General features: G+C 42.5%; 1 protein-coding gene across 2 annotated transcripts in view; it reads left to right on the top strand.

Moving 5' to 3' along the window:
* rxfp2a (relaxin family peptide receptor 2a) overlaps window positions 1-20,263 on the top strand; it is a 101,283-nt gene that overhangs the window by 74,488 nt on the left and 6,532 nt on the right. For both annotated transcript variants that reach the window (XM_037547038.1, XM_037547039.1), the window contains 7 exons: window positions 1,690-1,761; window positions 6,406-6,477; window positions 6,643-6,714; window positions 9,135-9,206; window positions 9,298-9,369; window positions 14,232-14,461; window positions 19,529-19,939. In XM_037547038.1, coding sequence (XP_037402935.1) covers window positions 1,690-1,761; window positions 6,406-6,477; window positions 6,643-6,714; window positions 9,135-9,206; window positions 9,298-9,369; window positions 14,232-14,461; window positions 19,529-19,939 — 1,001 coding nt within the window. The remainder of the gene's footprint in view (window positions 1-1,689; window positions 1,762-6,405; window positions 6,478-6,642; window positions 6,715-9,134; window positions 9,207-9,297; window positions 9,370-14,231; window positions 14,462-19,528; window positions 19,940-20,263) is intronic.

The raw sequence follows: 20,263 nt of genomic DNA, 5'->3' as shown, positions 1-20,263 counted from the left end.
AATGTATGAAAGGTGCTATATAAATAAACATTATTATTATTATTATTATTATTATTATTATTATTATTATTATTATTATAGATGGTCAGATTAATTATAGTTGCTTCTTTATGGTCAGTAATGTCATGTGTAGTGACCCATGGTTACAAAGTTCATCCCTAAATGGTTTTTATATGCAGTTACTGCAACAAAACGAAGCTTCCGTCCTGCCTGTATGTTCAGTTCTGTGTATATTAAATTGTGTTCTGTGATGATCTGATGGCTTTCAGTTATTATCTTTAAGTTATCAAAAAAAATATTTTCTTGATTATCATATTTATCACTAATGAGCAAGTTTGCAAAAAAAAAATATACTATAAATAGTTTTTTGAATCCTTAATTTCCTTTTAAAATGGTACTAAAGTTTTTTACTCAGAAAACAAACATTAACCACAAAAATTGTGCTTTGCACCTCCAAGACAAGCAGTTTGGGCGTCATTTCTCTGAATGTGTATAGGAAAATATCGCTGCTGTCAGAATAAAACCTCGTATCTCCATTTTTGACATTTTTCCGTTTTTGACATACTTGGAAAAGGCCTGTTGCTCTTTACATTGTCTGTAAATTTCTTGATGATTGGTCCAACAGAAACAGCCCAAAATGACTAGGAAAAATGAAAAAAACTCTGGTTCCATTGACTTCCATTAAAATATATATTATTATATATATATTATTAGTCCTGTTAAAAATATACAAATAGATTAAGTGACCCTTAGTAGTCCCAATAATGGGGAAATTTCATCTCTGCATTTAACCCATCCGTGCAGTGAAACACCACATACACACTAGGGGGCAGTGAGTACACTTGCCCGGAGCGGTGGGCAGCCCAATCCGCAGCGCCTGGGGAGCAGTTGGGGGTTAGGTGTCTTGCTCAAGGACACCTCAGTCACGTGCTATCGGCTCTGGGGATTGAGCCAGTGACCTTCCGGTCACGAGGCTGGATCCCTAACCTCCAGCCCACGACTGCCCCAAAATAAGGGTCCGGTCTTCTCTTCAACCGAGATAAAGGATAAATCCACGTCTTCCAACCCAGAAATCTCTCTCTGATAGGGAAGGACAGAGGCCAATAAACAGGCAACTGTCTCCCCACAGAGAGTCGATCGCAGTCTCGTCCTCTTGCCCGAAAGGCAGAGAAGCGATGAAGCGAGATCAGCAATTCATATTTAATTACCTTTTGAGCAGCAGACTAATAGATTTAATTTAATGTTGTGTAACATTGTCACATTTTATTCTAATAGCAAAAAGTTTTTAATTACATGGTGTTTAAAACCCTGCAGTGATGCTGGACCTGCAACAAATAAAGAAACAAGTAGTCACTGTGTCATTCCAGATTCACTGTACAGAGCCAAAGTGTAAAATGTGTCACACGAAATACCGGACGGCTTCGTGTTTTCCGTTCCGCACCTAGATATTTATAATCAACTTCAGCTTTCTCCCTCTGTAATGAATCCTATTGCAATTCCAGGCAGTGTTGGTTCACAGTGCGAATCACAATTCAGTTACTCCCACATCTCCGTGTCATGTAGTGACAGACTGAAATGCCTCCACGCTCCAGCGCTTTTCTCCTTCCATTCCTTTTGTACTGATTTGACTCGGTCAGTGTTTTTCTGTTTCTTTTACTCCACACTTTAACGTTGTCTGTGTTTCTGCAGGGATTTTGCAGAGAACCACATTGAAGTGCTGAACTACTCCACACTGATGACATGCAAAGAGCTCACAGTGCTGTAAGTTCTATAATACTTTTCATACTTCTTTCTTGCGTCTATACTGCGGTTTATACGTCTTTAGATGCCATTATCTGCAGTTACAGTCAAAATGATTAGCCCCCAAGGCAATATGGAGCATTTTCCTACAGTTTTGTTCAATGTTAATAAAACTGTACAGAGTAAATCATTCACCAGTTTTTTCATCAAGGCCCGCTAGATTAAAAACGTTTTTGAGGTAATGATCGTGGAGAAAAAGGATAAAGTAGGGAGTATATAAAGCGGGGGGGCATGCATAAATCTGTTAAGAGGGGCGGCGGCTTGTGAAAGCCTGAATGTGACATTTTAACCCAACCAACACCCAACACATATTTGGGAAATGATGTCCAAGCCAGGCGTGAGCAGGCAGGTCCCATTGGGTTTGGAAATGTAGATGATCTAGATGAAGTGTTAAATAAGTGTGATGTGTTCAGGGTTGTGTCAAATAAAGAAGTGCTGTAGCTTTTGCAGAGGGTGAATAGAAGGTTCTTGACCTGTGGGTTTGGGAGGTAAGTACTGATGGTGTAGTACTCAAATCCAGTCTAGGTCTCTTGATACCAGTCTTGACCCCATTTGAACTCGTGTCGGGGTGAGGTGGATTTGCAAATTGTTCTTGAGACCAGCTGAGTCTGATGCCTCCATCTGAGATAAAGTCAGAGTCCAAGTCAGAGACTTTTATTGTCATTCCATCTATGTACAGGTACACAGTGGAGTGAAATACAATAAATATGATAAATGAAACAGACGTTAGACACAGTAAACAGACAGTGGGTTTCCTTCAGGTTCTCCGGTTTCCTCCCACAGTCCAAAGACATGCAGTCATTGCTTGAGGAATAAAGCTGTTGCAGAGTCTGGCAGTGGTGGCACGGATGCTCCAGTACCTTCTGCCAGATGGCAGCAGTGAGTAAAGTCCATGTGAGGGATGGACGTGGTCGTCCACAATGCTGGTGGCTTTCCGGATACAGCGTGTAGTGTAGATGTCCACGATGGAGGGGAGAGAGACCCTGATGATCTTCTCAGCTGTCCTCACTATACACTGTAGGGTCTTGCGGTCTGAGGCGGTGCAATTACCAAACCAAGCGATGATGCAGCTGCTCAGGACGCTCTCCACAGTCCCCCTGTAGAACATGGTGAGGATGGGAGGGAGGAGATGAGCCTTCTTCAGTCTCTGCAGGAAGTAGAGGCGCTGTTGGGCTCTCTTGGCTATGGAGTTGGTGTTGAGGGACCAGTTGAGGTTCTCTGCGATGTGGACACCGAGGACCTTGGTGCTCCTGATGATTTCCACAGCAAAGCCAGTGATGTTCAGTGGGGGGTGGTCACCTCGCACTCTTCTGAAGTCAACAACCATCTTCTTAGTTTTGTCCGCATTCAGAGACAGGTTGTTGGTTCTGCACCTCCTCTCTATACGCTGACTTGTCCTTCTAGCTGATCCTTTTGCTACATCAGGGGTTGCCAAACATTGACAACTTGTGGGCCACACAAACAACCACACAAGCTTCCGCGGGTTTTTCTGATTTTTATCACATAAATTTCTTCTGACTGAATAATGAGAAGCTGATTTGGCAGCTACCAAGTGCTGGATGTCAGACTGAAGAGAGGAAAGCTGCGATCAGAGTTCTGGCTCAGTTCGGCAGTTTTGGATCACAGTGTTTAGTCTCTGAGTGACAGTATTAACTGTTGGGTTCCAAGCTTGATTTGAAAAGACCTCTGAGCAAGCAGCACTGAGCAGTAGTTCATTGTTTTCACTGCTCATGTACAAGAAGCTCAACACTACGTGTTTGCTGCTGTATTTCTTTCGGTTTTCGGCTTTGCCATCCATCCATCCATCCATCCATCCATCCATCTGTTGTTGGAAGAAGTGTCCTTGAGCAAGACACCCAACCCCCAACTGCTCCCCGGGTGCTGTGGATAGGGCTGCCCACCACTCCGGGCAAGTGTGCTCACTGCCCCCTAGTGTGTGTGTGCTCACTAGTGTGTATGTGGTGTTTCACTGCACAGATGGGTTAAATGCAGAGATGAAATTTCCCCATTACTGGGACTACACAGTGTCACTTAATCTATTTGTATATTTTTAACAGGACTAATAATATTTATAAATATATATATACATATATACATACATATATATATATATATATATATATATATATATATATATATATATCGCTGCTGTTGGATCAAAACATAATATCTCAAAAGTTCTACCTTTACAGGAGAAGGAAAAATCCTGCTTTACTTTTAATGTAAGTCAATGGAACCAGAGTTTTCTCCAAGTCATCTTGGGCCGTTTCTTTTGGTCCATTCATCATGAAATTTACACACAATGTAAAGAGCAGCAGGCATTTTTAAAGGATCTCAAAAACTGAAAAACAAAAGTTTTGTTCCGGTCTTGATGTGGACTTGGCTCTAGCAGTCTTGACTACAGCGCTACCTAGTACAGCGCAGGTTCATCATTTGCATACACTTACAGGGGATAACGCTATAGACCCCTGTCTTTTTGCATCAGCAGGTGTTATCAGTGAAGCAGGCATCAGAGCCGAAACACAGAGTCAGGCTCTGCATGCAACCTCATGAAGGGAGCTGAGCTTGAAATTTTTCAATGGTTTTAGTTTGTAATTAAGCCTCGTTGACAAAATGCTTCACAGGCCATTAACTGAAGACAGAAAGAAGCTCCATTCACTGCTCATGAAGCTGGTTGAAGCCCAGTAATTTGTGACTTTGGCTATGAAAGACAAAGTTTGGCTTTGATCCCAGCGAGAAACATCTTACTGTAGCTGTGGTGGCCTTCTGAGCCTGACATTTAAACTGCTCACAGAGATCCAGTGGTGCTAAATATGTTCTGACAGCTCCATCAAATAAAGCCTCATCACAGCATTTCCCAATCCAGTCCTCGGGGAGCCCTAGACGGTCCAAACTGTTGCTCTGTCTCTGCTCCCAGCACAACTAATCAAGGCATGCAGCATTCTTGATACCTTTTCTCAGGCATATTGAAAGATGGGCTCAAGCAAAAATGTAGATTATGCAGGGATCCCAGTGGACTGCAGTGGAAAAGACTGTTGTATTGTTTTTGACAGGCATATGCTGAACAATATGAGTCTGTTTTAAGGCCAATTTGGACATTGGGACTAGACCCCATATTTCAGCTCTGGCAGCTGTCGTTTAATGCGCACCTTGAGGGGATAGTGGTGCTCAGTTAACTGCCCAAGTAGCCTCCAAGTGAGCTGTCAGACGTCCAAATGAATGCATTTTTAATATGAGTTGTGGTCTGCTGCTTTGAGCAGGGAGGTTGAAAATGCTGACACTTTATTTTGAGGTAATGAAAGCCACTTATTTGCATGTGCAGCAAAATTAAAGTTAAGTGATACTTTTTTAATCCCACAAATGGGGAAATTCCACCTCCGCATTCAACCCATCCGTGAAGTGAAACACCTCATACACACTAGTGAATACACATACCAGTGGTGGACAGTAACTGAGTAACTGAGTAAATGTAATTAGTTTCTGTACTTTAGTATTTTTGGTGTATCTGTACTGAAGTTTCTCCGTTCTGGACTTTTTCCTTTCACTCCACTACATTTCAGAGTCTAATATCCGACTTTTTCCTCCTACATTTTGAGAAATCTGTCGTTCCTTTTGGTTTCTGTGTGTATAAAAACGTAACATGTCAAAACGAAAGAAGCGCAAAGCCAGAGCACCAATCAGGGCCCAGCGGTCACTTTGTTTAGAGCTGGTTTTGACCTGTTGGTCATACCGACCCAGTGCAGCACGCGGTTCAACGTCAGCGCAGCAGCGTAAAACTTTGGGAGAGTCTGTTCAACATAAATGATGAACTAACCTAACTTTGTGTAAATAGAGCTCAATATAGAAATATGTCCACATATGCAGTCGAGACTGACGCGGCTTTTTTCTGAATTTCTACAAACACCATTTCATTTTATAGTAAATGAGTTTGGGCTGGTTTATGTTTATGAACAGACGCCTACAGATCAACATAGTAAAGGAGCTCATCTGTGATCCTGAGTTTAAAGCCAGTTTTTATTCAACTTAAACTTGGAACTAAGTTGTAAATAAATCTGAAACTGAAACTTTGCTTGTGTGTAAAAAGTGATTTCAGAGCCACTCGGTTCTCCCTGATGGAAACTGTTTACCTTCAGTGTTTTGTGCTTCTGATCATTTTAATAGACGTCAGCGTCACTAATTAATGACGTTCTATTAAAAGACTGGTTTACCAAGAGAGACGCTGGAGGACTTTCACCTGAAATGAGTTCATGAAGCCAGTCTGGTTATAAAAATGATAACAGGACATCAGAGCCAGAATTACTCTTTTAGTACTTTTACTTTATACTTAAGTACATTTGAAGGGAAATACTTTAGTACTTTTACTCAAGTCATGTCCCGGTGAAAGACATGAAAGGACGTCTTGTGCGGGCTTTGGGTCATCCTGTCCCCTCCAAGAAAATAAACCAAGGAATACTTAAAAATCAATCCAACCTGATCGATGCACCACATATTCATGTATTTCGGACTTGAAAGGAAAAGGATCATCGCAGATGCAGACTGGATGTTGTTATGTTCTCATTAGTCACAGCTTAGTATAATTGATTTAATTGAATTTCCTGCCTTCAGGTCGTTGCGTGACAATATAATCAAGACGCCTCCAGAAAACACGTTTCAGGCACTCGGATCACTGGCAGAGCTGTGAGTATTACAGGTTTGAGTGGATTTGCTCTGAATTTAAAGTAACATCATTTGTTCTATACATTAGCTTCAGAACTTCAGCCTTGCTTGTTGACTAGGTTCCTGCCACCAGCTGCTCGTTTTTACCTCATTTCCTAACTTTCTCTCCTGGTTTTTGTGTTGTAGTGATCTGTCTTGCAACAGGATCGCGGATCTCCCGAGCAACATTTTCAAGAGTCTAAAATCACTGCTGAAATTGTGAGTTGCTGTCTTTGATGTTGTTGCCTTTTGCTATACCAGTCAAATATGCGCTGCTGTTCAAAAGTTTGGAATCGATGTTTTCAACATTTATAAAACCAGTTTGGTTTAAGATAAACATTTAAAATTAATTTCCCAGTCCTGCGCACTTTCAAAGAATTTCAAACAGTTGGTAGGAAGATTTGGGGTTTTGAGATGTTTCTAGAAAGATGAACAGAGATTGTTCTGCAATGACCGTGAAAGCTGTACATCAAGAAAAAAGTTGCAAAAAAGTGAATATTCAAAATGTCTCGTATTTAAAAAGTGATGAGATCTTCCTGAGAGGTTGATGGAGCTTAGTAATTTGACCAAGTGTTGTAAACATGTGTAGTGTATGATTTACAGAATGTAATAATGGGGCTCCCGAGTGGAGATCGCGAGTTCGATCCCTGGTGATGCTAAAGCTGTCTGTGGTCGGCAGTCCTAGAAAGCACAATTGGCCTCGCTCTCTCTGGGTGGGTAGGATGGACCCCCTTCTCCCCCCATCACTCAGCACAGGCGTCTGTTAGCTGACGTAACAGGTGTGAGCGGCAGTTTAAGAAGATGCGGTGGAGCTTTATAGGTCTTGGAGGAGCCTGTGTTTGCCTTCGCCCTCCTAGCATTGGTGGTATTGTGTGATTGGGGGAGTCCTAAGTAGTGGGTGGAATTAGAGACGATTAAATAAATAAATTGGGGACAAAATCCAAAAAGAAAATAATGATACACTACATGAAAAACAATATGTGGAACACCCTCCTAAGTATTGAGTTCAGGGGTTTCATCCACATCCATTGGTGGATACAGGTGGACAAAAGAAGAATAGGTTGTTCTGATGAGCTCAGTGACTTTAAACATGACTCTGTTGTAGGATGCCACGTCTGCCACAAGTCAGTTTGTGAAAAGGCCTGCCCTGCTAGATCTGCCCCTGTAAACTGGAAGTGTCTAGGAGCAAGAACAGCTCACCACACAAGCTCACAAAGTGGGTCCGGCGAGTGCTGAAGCGCCTCCCTTTAATCGCTCAAGGAGTTCCAAATTGCCTCTGGAAGCCACAACAGTGGCGTATCAGGAGCTTTGTTAAATGGGTTTCCATGGCAGAGAAGCTACTTATAAACCTAAGATCAAAATGCCAAGTGTCGACTGGAGCAGTGGAAACGTATTCTGTGCAATAAATCTGTCAGTCTGATGGACGAGTCTGGCTTTGGTGAACGCCAGGAGAACCTTACCTGCCTGACGGCTCTCTCTTTTTTGAACTGGGGCCCAAAACCGACAGACTCAGGAGATCCTTTGTCCCTCGAGCCATCAGGCTCTTCAACTCTTCCCGGTGTGGTCAGAAGAAGAAGAGAAGAGGGAAGAGAAGAGATGAGGACTGAATCTGAATCTCAGGCTAAATCATAGGTGTATTTTATCTGCCTGCACATCTGGACACTCCACACCTGGACACTTTATGGTCATTATATGCTGTTACCTGCAACTCCTTGTGCAATCACTTCTCCACTGCCTTTTTATCTCAAGTTATAGATCTTATTGCAGATTTTTGTATGTTTCTAGTTTTATCTATGCCTGTAGATGTTTTTTGTATTTATTCTTCTTTTTGTATTGTTTCACCCTTATTATTATAACTGTCATCTGTTGTGTGACTCACGCTTTACACCACTGCATTCCACGCTTTGCATTGCGCTTGGTGATGTAAGGCTTGGATGCAGCTGCTCAGCCATGGAAACCCATTCCATGAAGCTCTCTACGCTGTTCTTGAGCTGATCTGAAGGCCACATGAAGTTTGGAGGTCTGTAGTGATTGACTCTGCAGAAAGTCGGTGACCTCTGTGCACTATGCCCCTCAGCATCCGCTGACCGCTCTGTCATTTTACGTGGCCGACCACTTCGTGGCTGAGCTGCTGTCGTTCCCAATCACTTCCACTTTGTTATAATCCCACTGACAGTGGACTGTGGAATATTTAGTAGTGAGGAAATTTCACGACTGGACTTGCTGCACAGGTGGCGTCCGATCACGGCACCACGCTGGAACTCACTGAGCTCCTGAGAGCGACCCATTCTTTCACTAATGTCTGTAGAAGCAGTCTGCAGGCCGAGGGGCTCGGCTTTATACACCTGTGGCCGTGGAAGTGACTGGAACTCCTGAAGTCAATGATTTGGATGGGGGAGTGAGGACTTTTGGCAATATAGTGTATCCATCCATAAGCTCCTAGTTATGCCACTGATCACACAAACATTATATCAATAAGGATTTTCTTCTATTTTCATTGAGGATCAAGGTAGAAAGCACAGATTAAGTAGCAGCATGCGTTTGGCACCACTGACTCTTCTAAGTGTTAAACATATTCAGTGGTTTATAATGCTGCAATGATGAACTGTTTTTGTTTTGTTTTGTTTTGTTTTTTTTAGAAATATATCTCACAACCCTTTGCTTCACATTCACGCTGGTCACTTTGATCATTTGGTTCAGCTCGAGTCTCTGTGAGTAAGCAAAAACCACAAAATGTGCTTTTGGAAAAATATAGCCACTGCATTAACTGTCATTGATCACCAACGTCTTTATATTCCTCAGAGGACTAGAAGGCATTGAGATTCCAGATATCCAAACTAAGATGTTCCTCCCAATGGGCAGTCTGTCTCATATGTACGTACGGCATGTCTTCCTGTTATGGTAATTGTGGGTTGCGTGCTCTTTGTTTCTGTCAGTCAGCCTCAATGATATCCCTCCGTGTTCATTTTCAGCTTCTATTAAATCCACTGGTAGATTAATAGGCAGGAGTGAAAAATGGACAGAAAAAAATTACAGTGGAATCCAAAAGTCTGAGACCGCAATGAAAAACTATTCATATCTGGAAATAACCAACAGGCAGTTTTAGGATTTTGAAAAAATTTAAACAAAGAAAAGTTATGACAATTAAAATGGAGAAGAATTTGTAGGGCACCATTCCGATTAAGCAAATATGTGACATTGACCATGTTAAGTTCTTTTTATAGAGAGGTCAGATATCTTTGGTTTTATCCCTTCTACTGAAGCTTGTGTTCAGGTGACTCTCAGGTAAATCTGGTCTACTGATCAGAGGCTTTTGCACAAGCTTGTAGTCTCTGCCTCCAGCTCGAATGTGTGCTGTCATTAAAACAAACTGAAGGGCAAACTCATTACTGACATTCTGAAATTTCTGTTCCAATTTGGTAAGATTCTGCTTTTTTGCTCATGTTATTATGCTGATAATATAATTAGTTATGAAAAAGTGTATTTAATTAGAAAAGATTGCATATGTGGTTATTTGGAAGCCTTATATATAATATCTTGCTGTTGTCGGAACAAAACCTCTCCAAAATGGAAACTTTACAGCAGAAGGAAAAAACATACTCTACTTTTAATGTAAGTCAATGGAACCAGATGTTTTTCCAAGTTATTTTGGGCCATTTCTTTTGGTCCATTCACCATGAAATTTACACACAATGTAAAGAGCAATGGGTACTTTCAAATTATGTCTAAAACTAAAAAATGACATATATATATATATATATATATATATATATATATATATAAACACACACATACAGTATCTCACAAAAGTGAGTGCACCCCTCACATCTCTGCAAATATTTTATTCTGTCTTTTGATGGGACGAAACTATAGAAATGAAACTCTGATATAAGTTAAAGTGGTCAGTGTGCAGCTTGTATAGCAGTGCAGATTTACTGTCCTCTGAAAAGAACAACACACAGGCATTAATGTCTAAATAGCTGGCAGCACAAGTGAGTCCACCTCACAGCGAACGTGTCCAGATTGTGCCCATTTGTGTCGTCGTCCCTCCCTGGTGTTGTGTGACTCGTTAGAGTTCCAGGGTTCCAGGTGTGAATGGGGGAGCAGGGCTGTTAAATTTGGTGTTTTGGGTACAATTCACTCATACTGGTCCCTGGATATTCAACCTGACACCTCATGGTAAAGAATCTCTGCCAATGTGAGAAATAGAATTGTTGCTCTCCACAAAGACGCCTAGGCCATAAGAAGACTGCTAACACCCTGAAACTGAGCTATAGCGGTGGCCAAGGTCATACAGCTGTTTTCCACGACAGGTTCCACTTTTAACAGGCCTCGCCAGGGTCGACCAAAGATGTTGAGTCCATGTGTTCAGTGTCATTTCCAGAGGTTGGCTTCAAAAAATAGACACATGAGTGCTGCCAGCATTGCTGCAGAGGTTGAAGAAGTGGGAGGTCAGAGAGAGTTGATGCATCGTATGGTCTGAGCACTGACAGGCTGTCAGTGTTCAAACCATACGATGCATCAACTCTGTCTGCATGGCCGTCGTCCCAGAGGGAAGCCTCTTCCAAAGCTGATGCACAAGAAAGCCCGCAAACAGACAAGCAGTCCAAGATCATGGATTACTGGAACAATGTCCTGTGGTCTGACGAAAATAAGATAAACGTGTTTGGCTAAGATGGTGTCCAGCATGTGTGGTGGCGCCCTGGTGAGGAGCACCAAGACAACTGTCTCTTGCCTACAGTCAAGCATGGTGCCGGTAGCATCATGGTCTGGAGCTGAAGGAGTGCTGCCGGCACTGGGGAGATGTGGTTCATTGAGGGAAACATGAATTCCATCATGTACTGTGACGTTCTGAAGCAGAGCGTGGTCCCCCCCCCTCGGAAACTGTGCTGCATGGCAGTTTTCCAACTCGATAACGACCCAAACACACCTCCAAGATGACAACTGCCTTGCTGAAGGTGAAGGTGATGGACTGGTCAAGTATGTCTCCAGACCTAAACCCAATTGAGCACTTGTGCAGCCTCCTCTAGTGGAGGGAGGAGGAGCACAAGGTCTCTAACATCCACCAGCTCCTTTATGTCATCATGTAGGAGTGGAAGAGGATTCCAGTAGCAACCTGAGCAGCTCTGGTGAATTCCATGCCCAAGAGGGTTCAGGCAGTGCTAGATAATAATAATGGTCACACTAAATATTGACCCTTTGGGCGCAACTTGGACACGTCCACTGTGAGGTGGACTCACTTGTGCTGCCACCTATTTAGACATTAATGTCTGTGTGTTGTTCTTTTCAGAGGACAGTAAATCTGGACTGCTGTACAAGCGGCACACTGACCACTTTAAGTTATAACCAAGTTTCATTTCTATAGAGTCGTCTATTGAGGGGTGCACTCACTTTGAAGAGATACTGTGAATATACTCTCACCGGCCACTTTATTTAGGCATGTAGAGGTGGTCAAGACAACTTGCTGAAGTGCAGACAAGAAAGGGGATTTAAGGGACTTTGAACGTGTCGTAGTTGTTGATGTCAGACACACAACCATCTCTAGGGTTTACAGAGAACGGTCCAAAAAAGAGGAAACATCCAGTGAGCGGTCAGTTGTGTGGATAAAAATGCCTTGTTGATGTGAGAGGTCAGAGGAGAACGGGCAGACTGGTTCCAGATGATAGAAAGGCAGAAGGAACTCAAATAACCAGCCAGAATCTCTGAGGAACGTTTCCAACACCTTGTTGAAAGTCTGGCACGAAGAATTAAGACAGTTCTGGAGGCAAAAGGGGGTCCAACCTTTTACTAGCAAGGTGTACCTAATAAAGTGGCCGGTGAGTGTATATGTATATATATTGGAAGAAAAACTTGTATTTTCAGAATGGTAACTTTACAGGAAAAGGAAAAAACATGCTTATAAGTATTTTTTTTATTTTACGCAATTGAAGTGGAAGTATGGAGCCAAAATACTATTATGATACTATTGTAATACTGAGTAAAAGCTAAACATGTAAACATACTTTGTTATGCAAAAGTAATGTTTTAAAATAAATCTTAAAAAATTAATTTATGGGGCTTTAATGTTATGGGATGTGGGGTGACTAATGGGCAATGCTGGTCTTTACACAAACACAAGTTAGCTTAGCTGTTGGTAGATTCTTTGTGCACGTATATGAAACTCGACTGATCTTTATCCTGGATTTTGAGAAATTGTGTATTTGTACTTTGAATGTCTAAATCTTCTTCTTCTTCTTCTTCTTCTTCTTCTTCTTCTTCTTTCGGCTGCTCCCTTTAGGGGTCGCCACAGCGGATCATCTGCCTCCATCTCGCCCTATCCACTGCCTCCTCTACTTTCACACCAACCATCTCCATGTCCACCTTCACTACATCCATGAACCTTCTCTGAGGTCTACCTCTTCTCCTTCTACCCGGCAGCTCCATCTCCAACATTCTTTGCCCAATATATCCACTATTCCTCCTCAGCACATGTCCAAACCATCTCAACCTGGCCTCTCTGGCTCAGCATCTTCATCTCCGCCACCTCCAGCTCAGCCTCCTGTCTTTTAGACAGAGCCACAGTCTCCAAACCAGACATCATAGCAGGACGCACTGCTGTCTTGTAGACCTTCCTTTTCACTCTTGCTGCTATCCTTCTGTCACACATCAGCCCTGACACCCGTCTCCACCCACTCCATCCTGCCTGCACCCTCTTCTTCACCTCTTTTCTACACTGTCCATTGCTCTGGATGGTTGACCCAAGATATTTGAAGTCATCCACCTTTACGATCTCTACTCCTTGCATCTTCACCTTTCCACCTGCCTCCCTCTCATTCACACACATGTATTCCGTCTACTTTGAATGTCTAAATAAAAATTGATAAGACTAAAAGGTATGTTTTTATGTTGGAAATGTAATTGAGTAAAAGTACAAGTATTCAGTTTCAGCAGTACTCCAGTAAAGTACAGATATTCCAAAATAATACTTAAGTACCAAACTACATTGTTGTCTAGAGTTGTCCAAAGTTGTAGCTTATGGCTACTCACTATCCGTGCTGTATATAGTGGATAATATAGTGGATAATATAGTGGATAACAAGGAGACGGAAAATCAGTACAGAGTGACGTAGTATTTCTGGTCTAAAAATTGTATTAATAAGCATAAGCATTAATAAACCAAGTCCAAGAGGTTCAAGTAGCAACATTTGATTATTTAATTTGGAATATTTTTACCATATATTAAACTCACTGAGTGACTAATAGGTAAATAAAAGCATTTCTCCCCTAAAATGCTACTGTTACTGTTAAGGCTGGATAGTGCAGTGGATAACATTTTCCCTGCACACAGGCAAACGCTGTTCAATCACACTCAATCCCCCAGAAAACAGAAACACCACTATAATATACTTATAAGAGCCACTAGACAAAGCAATATATTAACCTACCATTGTCAATTGTTGTAGATCAAAGCATTTATTAAACTTATTAGATTCATTGAAGGATAAAACCCGTTTTGAATGTTGTTTGTCTAAAATAATCAGGAGGAAAAACTTGCATGTATCACAATATCCCACCGCATCTTGTTATAGAATTCATGGTAAGATGATAATATAATAAAATAAAAGTCAAAAGCAATAAATCGCAGTATATCACAAAACATATCTCAGTACCTAGTGTATCACAAAACTTGAACAGTACAATACAATTGTATTTGGTGCAAATTTTGTGACATCATATCATCATATAATGTTTTCCAGATACTTTAAGGATTTCCAGTACTGTTCCTATGCTCCCCACGTCCGGAAATGCAAGCCCAACACAGATGGGATCTCTTCTTTTGAGGACCTGCTGGCCAACATGGTGCTAAGAGTGTCTGTGTGGGTCATGGCCTTCATCACCTGCTTCGGAAACCTCTTTGTGATCGGGATGCGGTCGTGTATTCGAGCGGAGAACAACCTGCATGCAGTTTGCATCAAAGTCCTGTGCTGTGAGTTTACCTGAACATCTGCACACACTGAGATCGTGAGTGTGAACGGAAGACCTCGGTTACCTGATTGCTGAGCTGTTTATGCTGCTGTTTCAACCATTGCATTGCGGTCAATTGGCATGGACAAATTGGAAGTGGCGTGCTGTTTATTGCCACACAGGCACAGCAGAGAAAATGAAAGATGGCCAGATTAGAAATTTGTACCATGATGGTAAAGCAATCATGAATGGAAGTATTAGCTGCAGCGCCGGGGGGGGTCAAGTGACCGCTACGAAATGGCAGCTTAGTGACGGGGGTCCGCAAACCTGTGCTTGTTTATAACGAAAAACTCCAGACAGACATTTCTAACCATTTAGATGTGAGTATGTCCAAAACCCCTGTAAACAATCATTGTGATATTTTTACACAAGCTCGCAAAAACACATCAAAAGCAACTTCGACGAGCCTCTCAGCCAGCAAGGAAGCTAACGTTGGTGACGACAGCGTGGCTCATGGCGCTGAAGTTTTAAACGAGCTGAAATCACTCCGTGCTGACTTTGGGGTAAAGTTGGACAATGTGACCAGCCGTTTAACCGACATGGCAAACTCAATGGCTGCAGTGGAGAGCAGGCTGGCCGAAGTGAAGGGAGATGTTCCTGCTAACACAGCAGCGTTAATTAAACGAATTGCTTTCCTTGAGTCAAAAACTGAGGATCTGGAAAACCGGGGTAGGAGAAAGACTCTTCGTGTGCTTGGTGTACGAGAGGGAGCTGAGGGTAAAGAGTCACTTCTTGACTTTATCAACAGCATGATAACAGCACGGTGGCTGGAGTTAGGCCCTGGAAAATCATTCACCTTGGACCAAGTGCACCGCACACTCGCATCTGCGAGACCCAACCAAAACAGAGCGATTCTCATCCGCTTCCTTCAGCTCCAGGAGAAGGAATATGTCTACAGGGAAGGGCGACAAGGCATCACACATGAAGGGGCGAAGGTAACGTTTGTGCAGGACCTCTCAGTGGAGACAGTTCGAGTTTGCAGTAGTTTCAACGCTAACACAAAACTGTTTGTTGACATCAGGGCTTTTCACGGGTTTCAACACAACCCCTGCAACCTGAGAGTCCTGCATGGAAAGGTGCATCTTTTTTCAACGCCGTGCGAAGCTTCGCAGTTCTACAGAAGCATCTCACAACCCGAGTGATTTCCACAGAAGGTGACTTGTGCTTCACGGATGTAGTCGAGTTTTATTAGACTACTAAGGTATATGGTTAGTTAAAATAACTTTATGCTCTAGAAAGGAGAGTATTCTGTAAAACGGAGTGCACGGTTGGGAAGAACGAAGGGTTCATTTGAGGGAAAGGGTCCGGTTTAGCTCCCCAAGTGTTGTGGATCAACGTTCCCCAGCTTTTTTTTTCTCTAAACCGAGAGAGGGAAGGGACGCACTTAGTTTGGGAAGCTTGCAGGTTGCTTGTTATGAATATGTTGTGCGCATCCTGGGGGGAAGGGGTGTTTCGGTGTCTGTTCTGTGTGTGTGCATCACTTTCGCCTCTTTTTTTAGACGCCAAAACTTGACAACATTTTATGGAGATATTGAAACAAAATAAATTGGGAAACGAAATTACCAGTTGGAACGTCCAAGGAATAAGAAAGCTGGCCAAACTCAAACACAAGTAATGAATAGGGTAAAATATCTTAAATCTAAAATGGTTTTCTTACAAGAAACTCACTTAATTGACTCAGATAAACACTTATTGATTAAAAGGTGGCCGGGTCAGATATTCTGTGCCTCACATAAAACTTATGCAAGCGGTGTCGCTACACTCCTACACAGATCAATACCATTTGGGAGATATTTTATTGTGATTTTCTGACATAAAAATGACATGTTATAAATGTTTATGGCCCCAATGAAGATAACCCATCTTTTTTTGAAAATCTGTTTCTCGCGGTGTGTCTGCCGTGGATGGGCTGTGTATTATAGGGGGAGACTTCAACTGTACTATGAATCCGATGTTAGACAGGTCCACTGAAACTGATACAGCCCATGTTCAAACAGGGAAAGTGCTGACTAATTATACGAGGGGTCTAAAATTAATGGTTGTTTGGAGGAAGCAGAATCCTAATAACAGAGAATACTCCTGCTAGTCAAGTACAGAAAAAAACCCACTGGCGAATTATTTCTTAATCTCAGTGGAACTACAGTCCGATGTTAAACAGTGTAGGTACAATAATATAGTAATCAGTGGTCGTGCAGCTGTATCAATGGAAATTCAATTAGCTGGACCATTCTTTGATATGGAGGTCACAAACATGTCTGTTACAGGATCCTGTCTTTATTAAATTCATAGCAAGCTGCATCAATCGATATTTTGAACTGAACAAAGATGAAACTACAGCTAGCATGAGATGGGAGACATTCAAAGCTTATATAAGAGGAGAAATTATTAGTTAGAAGAACTCTGAAGCAAAGCTTCAGGGAAAATGACTAAATCTTTCTGTCTTGAGAGCGAAATATGACAAATTGACATCTGATAATGTAGCCAAGAGTCTGATGTGGACTAAACAAAGCTACTATGACCAAGGGGAAAACCCAGGTAAACTACTGGCTTGGAGCGTTTAAAAAAAACAACTTCAAGCATAAAGTCAACATCTGGCAGACACAAAGGTTCTGTGCAGGTGTCCACGTCTTTATGGACCTGCTTTGTGCACTGGAGCACAGTCATGTTGGAACAGGAAGGGGCCGTCCCCAAACTGTTCCCACAAAGTTGGGAGCGTGAAATTGTCCAAAATCTCTTGGTGCTGAAGCTTTAAGAGTTCCTTTCACTGGAACTAAGGGGCCGAGCCCAACTCCTGAAAAACAGCCCCACACCATGATCCCCCCTCCACCAAACTTTACACTCGGCACAATGCAGTCAGACAAGTACCGTCTCCTGGCAACCACCAAACCCAGACTCGTCCATCGGATTTCCAGACGGAGAAGCGTGATTGGTCACTCCAGAGAACACGTCTCCACTGCTCTAGAGTCCAGTGGCGGCGCTTTACTCCACTGCATTCCACGCTTTGCATTGCGCTTGGTGATGTAAGGCTTGGATGCAGCTGCTCGGCCATGGAAACCCATTCCATGAAGCTCTCTACGCTGTTCTTGAGCTGATCTGAAAAGTTAGATGCTGGGTTGTGTTTCTCATATCGGTTTACTGTGTGATCTCATATCGTCTGGGTGCCCCAGACCTTGTGATGATTTGTATACACTGTAAACAATAACGTTTTAATTGCATCCCTGCCAAATTTCTTCCCAATTAACAAACATCCTGTCTATAATTTGGTCCACTTTCCTCGTTGTGGTGTGAAACTAATCAAATGAGAAACATACAATATTACAAAAACTTTAATTATTGGTTTTAAGAGACAAGTTATTAGCTTGACATGAAGTATAGTTTCAGATACTCAGTCAGTGGCCTAGTTGTATTGTTTTGTTTAGTGAAACTTTGCCTCACCACTTTCGGAGATGTAGTGTCACCTTGGCTGCCAGCAGAGGATCTCATTGATCCTTTCTGTGAAGGCTTAACGGGGTTTTATCTGCGCCTTGTCTGGTTCCAAAATTGAAACATCCACTGAGGTTTAGAGCAGATTGTTATTATTACTGTGTTTTCATTTCAGTAAATAATGGATGCAGGTGGTTCGGTTTATATTCAGTTGACTTCAGGTGGTGATTCTTTAGAGAAGAAGGGGCAGAGAATAAGTTCACCATCCTTTGCTTTCAGAAGTTGCACAGAAAAGTGCAAAAAAAAAAAGACAAAAATAAAATAATGATCATTTTGTTTTTTTATTTTTTTTACAAAACATAAAATCTATACAATATTATTTATTGAAATATATAATCTATGTCCTGCCTTCTGCCTACAAAGAAATTTCATATTATTCCTTTTTATTTTGTTTATATTTGTGCACTGATAAAAACTGGCTTAAAGTTTTGAGTTAACTGGACTTCTAATAGTAAGTTAGTAGAGCAAGAATGCAGACCCTGACTTCTCTGCTTCCTCTGTTTCTGGACGACGTTTATGCAAATGAGCTGAGTAACATCCAGACAGATTATTGATGTGTGTCAGGCTAACCAGTTGTGTCACTAACACACTTACACACTCCAAGCGAATTTCTTTTTTTTACGTTATAAAAACAATATTACGCAGCTTTTGGGCTCAGAAAGGTCCTACAGCTCTACACACACTGTCACGCTTCGCACCTCGACCTGCATGTATTTAAATGATGTGCCCCCAAAGCGGCCAGCGGTGCATGAGGGAAGGGATTCGGCTCACTGCACTGAAAACGCAGTGTTAACACAAACCGTGCAAGACTAAAACATAAAAATACAACCCCAAACCAGACAGTGGTCAGGACCCCCATGGACCCTCACAGAGCAGGTAGTATTTGGGTGGTGGGTCATTCTCAGCACTGCAGTAACACTGACGTGGTGGTGGTGTGTTAGTGTGTGTTGCGCTGGTCTGAGTGGATCAGACACAGCAGTGCTGCTGGAGGTTTTAAACACTGTGTCCACTCACTGTCCACTCTATTAGACACTCCTACCTTGTCGGTCCACCTTGTAGATGTAAAGTCAGAGACGACAGCTCATCTGCTGCTGCACAGTTTGTGTTGGTCATCCTCTAGTCCTTCATCAGGGGTCACAGGACGCTGCTGGCTGGATGTCTTTGGTTGGTGGACTATTCTCAGTCCAGCAGCAACACTGAGATGTTTAAAAACTCCAGCAGCACTGCTGCGTCTGATCCACTCAGACCAGCACAACACACACTAACACACCACCACCACGTCAGTGTTACTGCAGTGCTGAGAATGACCCACCACCCAAATAGTACCTGCTCTGTGAGGGTCCATGGGGGTCCTGACCACTGAAGAACAGGGTAACAGAGTATCAGAGAAACAGATGGACTACAGTCTGTAACTGTAGAACTACAGAGTGCAGCTATACAGTAAGTGGACAGTGAGTGTAGAAATATGGTTATAATGTTATGCCTGATTGTGTAAATCTGTCCTTCAAAAACTCCTGACTATAATCTTAATCATGTCTTCCTGCAGGTGCAGACTGCCTGATGGGGGTCTATCTCTTCTTTCTGGGAGTGTTTGATGTGAAGTTTCGTGGCGAGTACAACCGGAATGCTCTGCAGTGGATGGAGAGTGCGGAATGCCGCACCATTGGCTTTCTGGCCATGCTCTCCTCTGAGGTGTCCGTGCTCCTGCTGGCATACCTGACTCTCGAGAAGTTCCTGGTAATCGTGTTCCCCTTCAGTCACCTGCGGCCAGGGAAGCTGCAGACGGGGCTGGTGCTGGCCTCCATTTGGTTGCTGGGATTCCTCATAGCCGCTGTGCCGTTGCTAAGCGATGATCTGTTTGGCAACTACTATGGCCGGAACGGAGTCTGCTTCCCACTGCACTCTGATAGGCTGGAGAAGCCCACCGCTAAAGGATACTCTACAGGAATATTCCTAGGTGATTTTTTATTATGTCTTCATTTTTTCCATCGCAAATGCTAAAGGGTGTGACAGACGGAAGAGGTGCCGTTCATTTCTGTGCTTTCTTGTTAATTCAAAAAATAAATAAACACTTTGAAATGGACTTGAAAGGAACTGTAATCAGCTTGATCACCGAAAGGCTAATATGTTTCACAAGCTGTGTTACTTAATGCTGGATGGTGTTCTTACAACAAAAGTGTTTACCAGTTAGTGGGTCTTCGCTCTTCGCTCAGTACAGTTTGGTGAATTCTCAGCACAAAAAACACCTCATTTAACTCAGTTACAACCCCATTTGCAGAAA

This window comes from Pygocentrus nattereri, chromosome 18 (assembly GCF_015220715.1).
Source record: "Pygocentrus nattereri isolate fPygNat1 chromosome 18, fPygNat1.pri, whole genome shotgun sequence".
Taxonomy (NCBI): domain Eukaryota; kingdom Metazoa; phylum Chordata; class Actinopteri; order Characiformes; family Serrasalmidae; genus Pygocentrus; species Pygocentrus nattereri.
The sequence above is the reverse complement of the archived record's forward strand: the minus strand, read 5'-3'. Positions and strand labels throughout refer to the sequence as shown.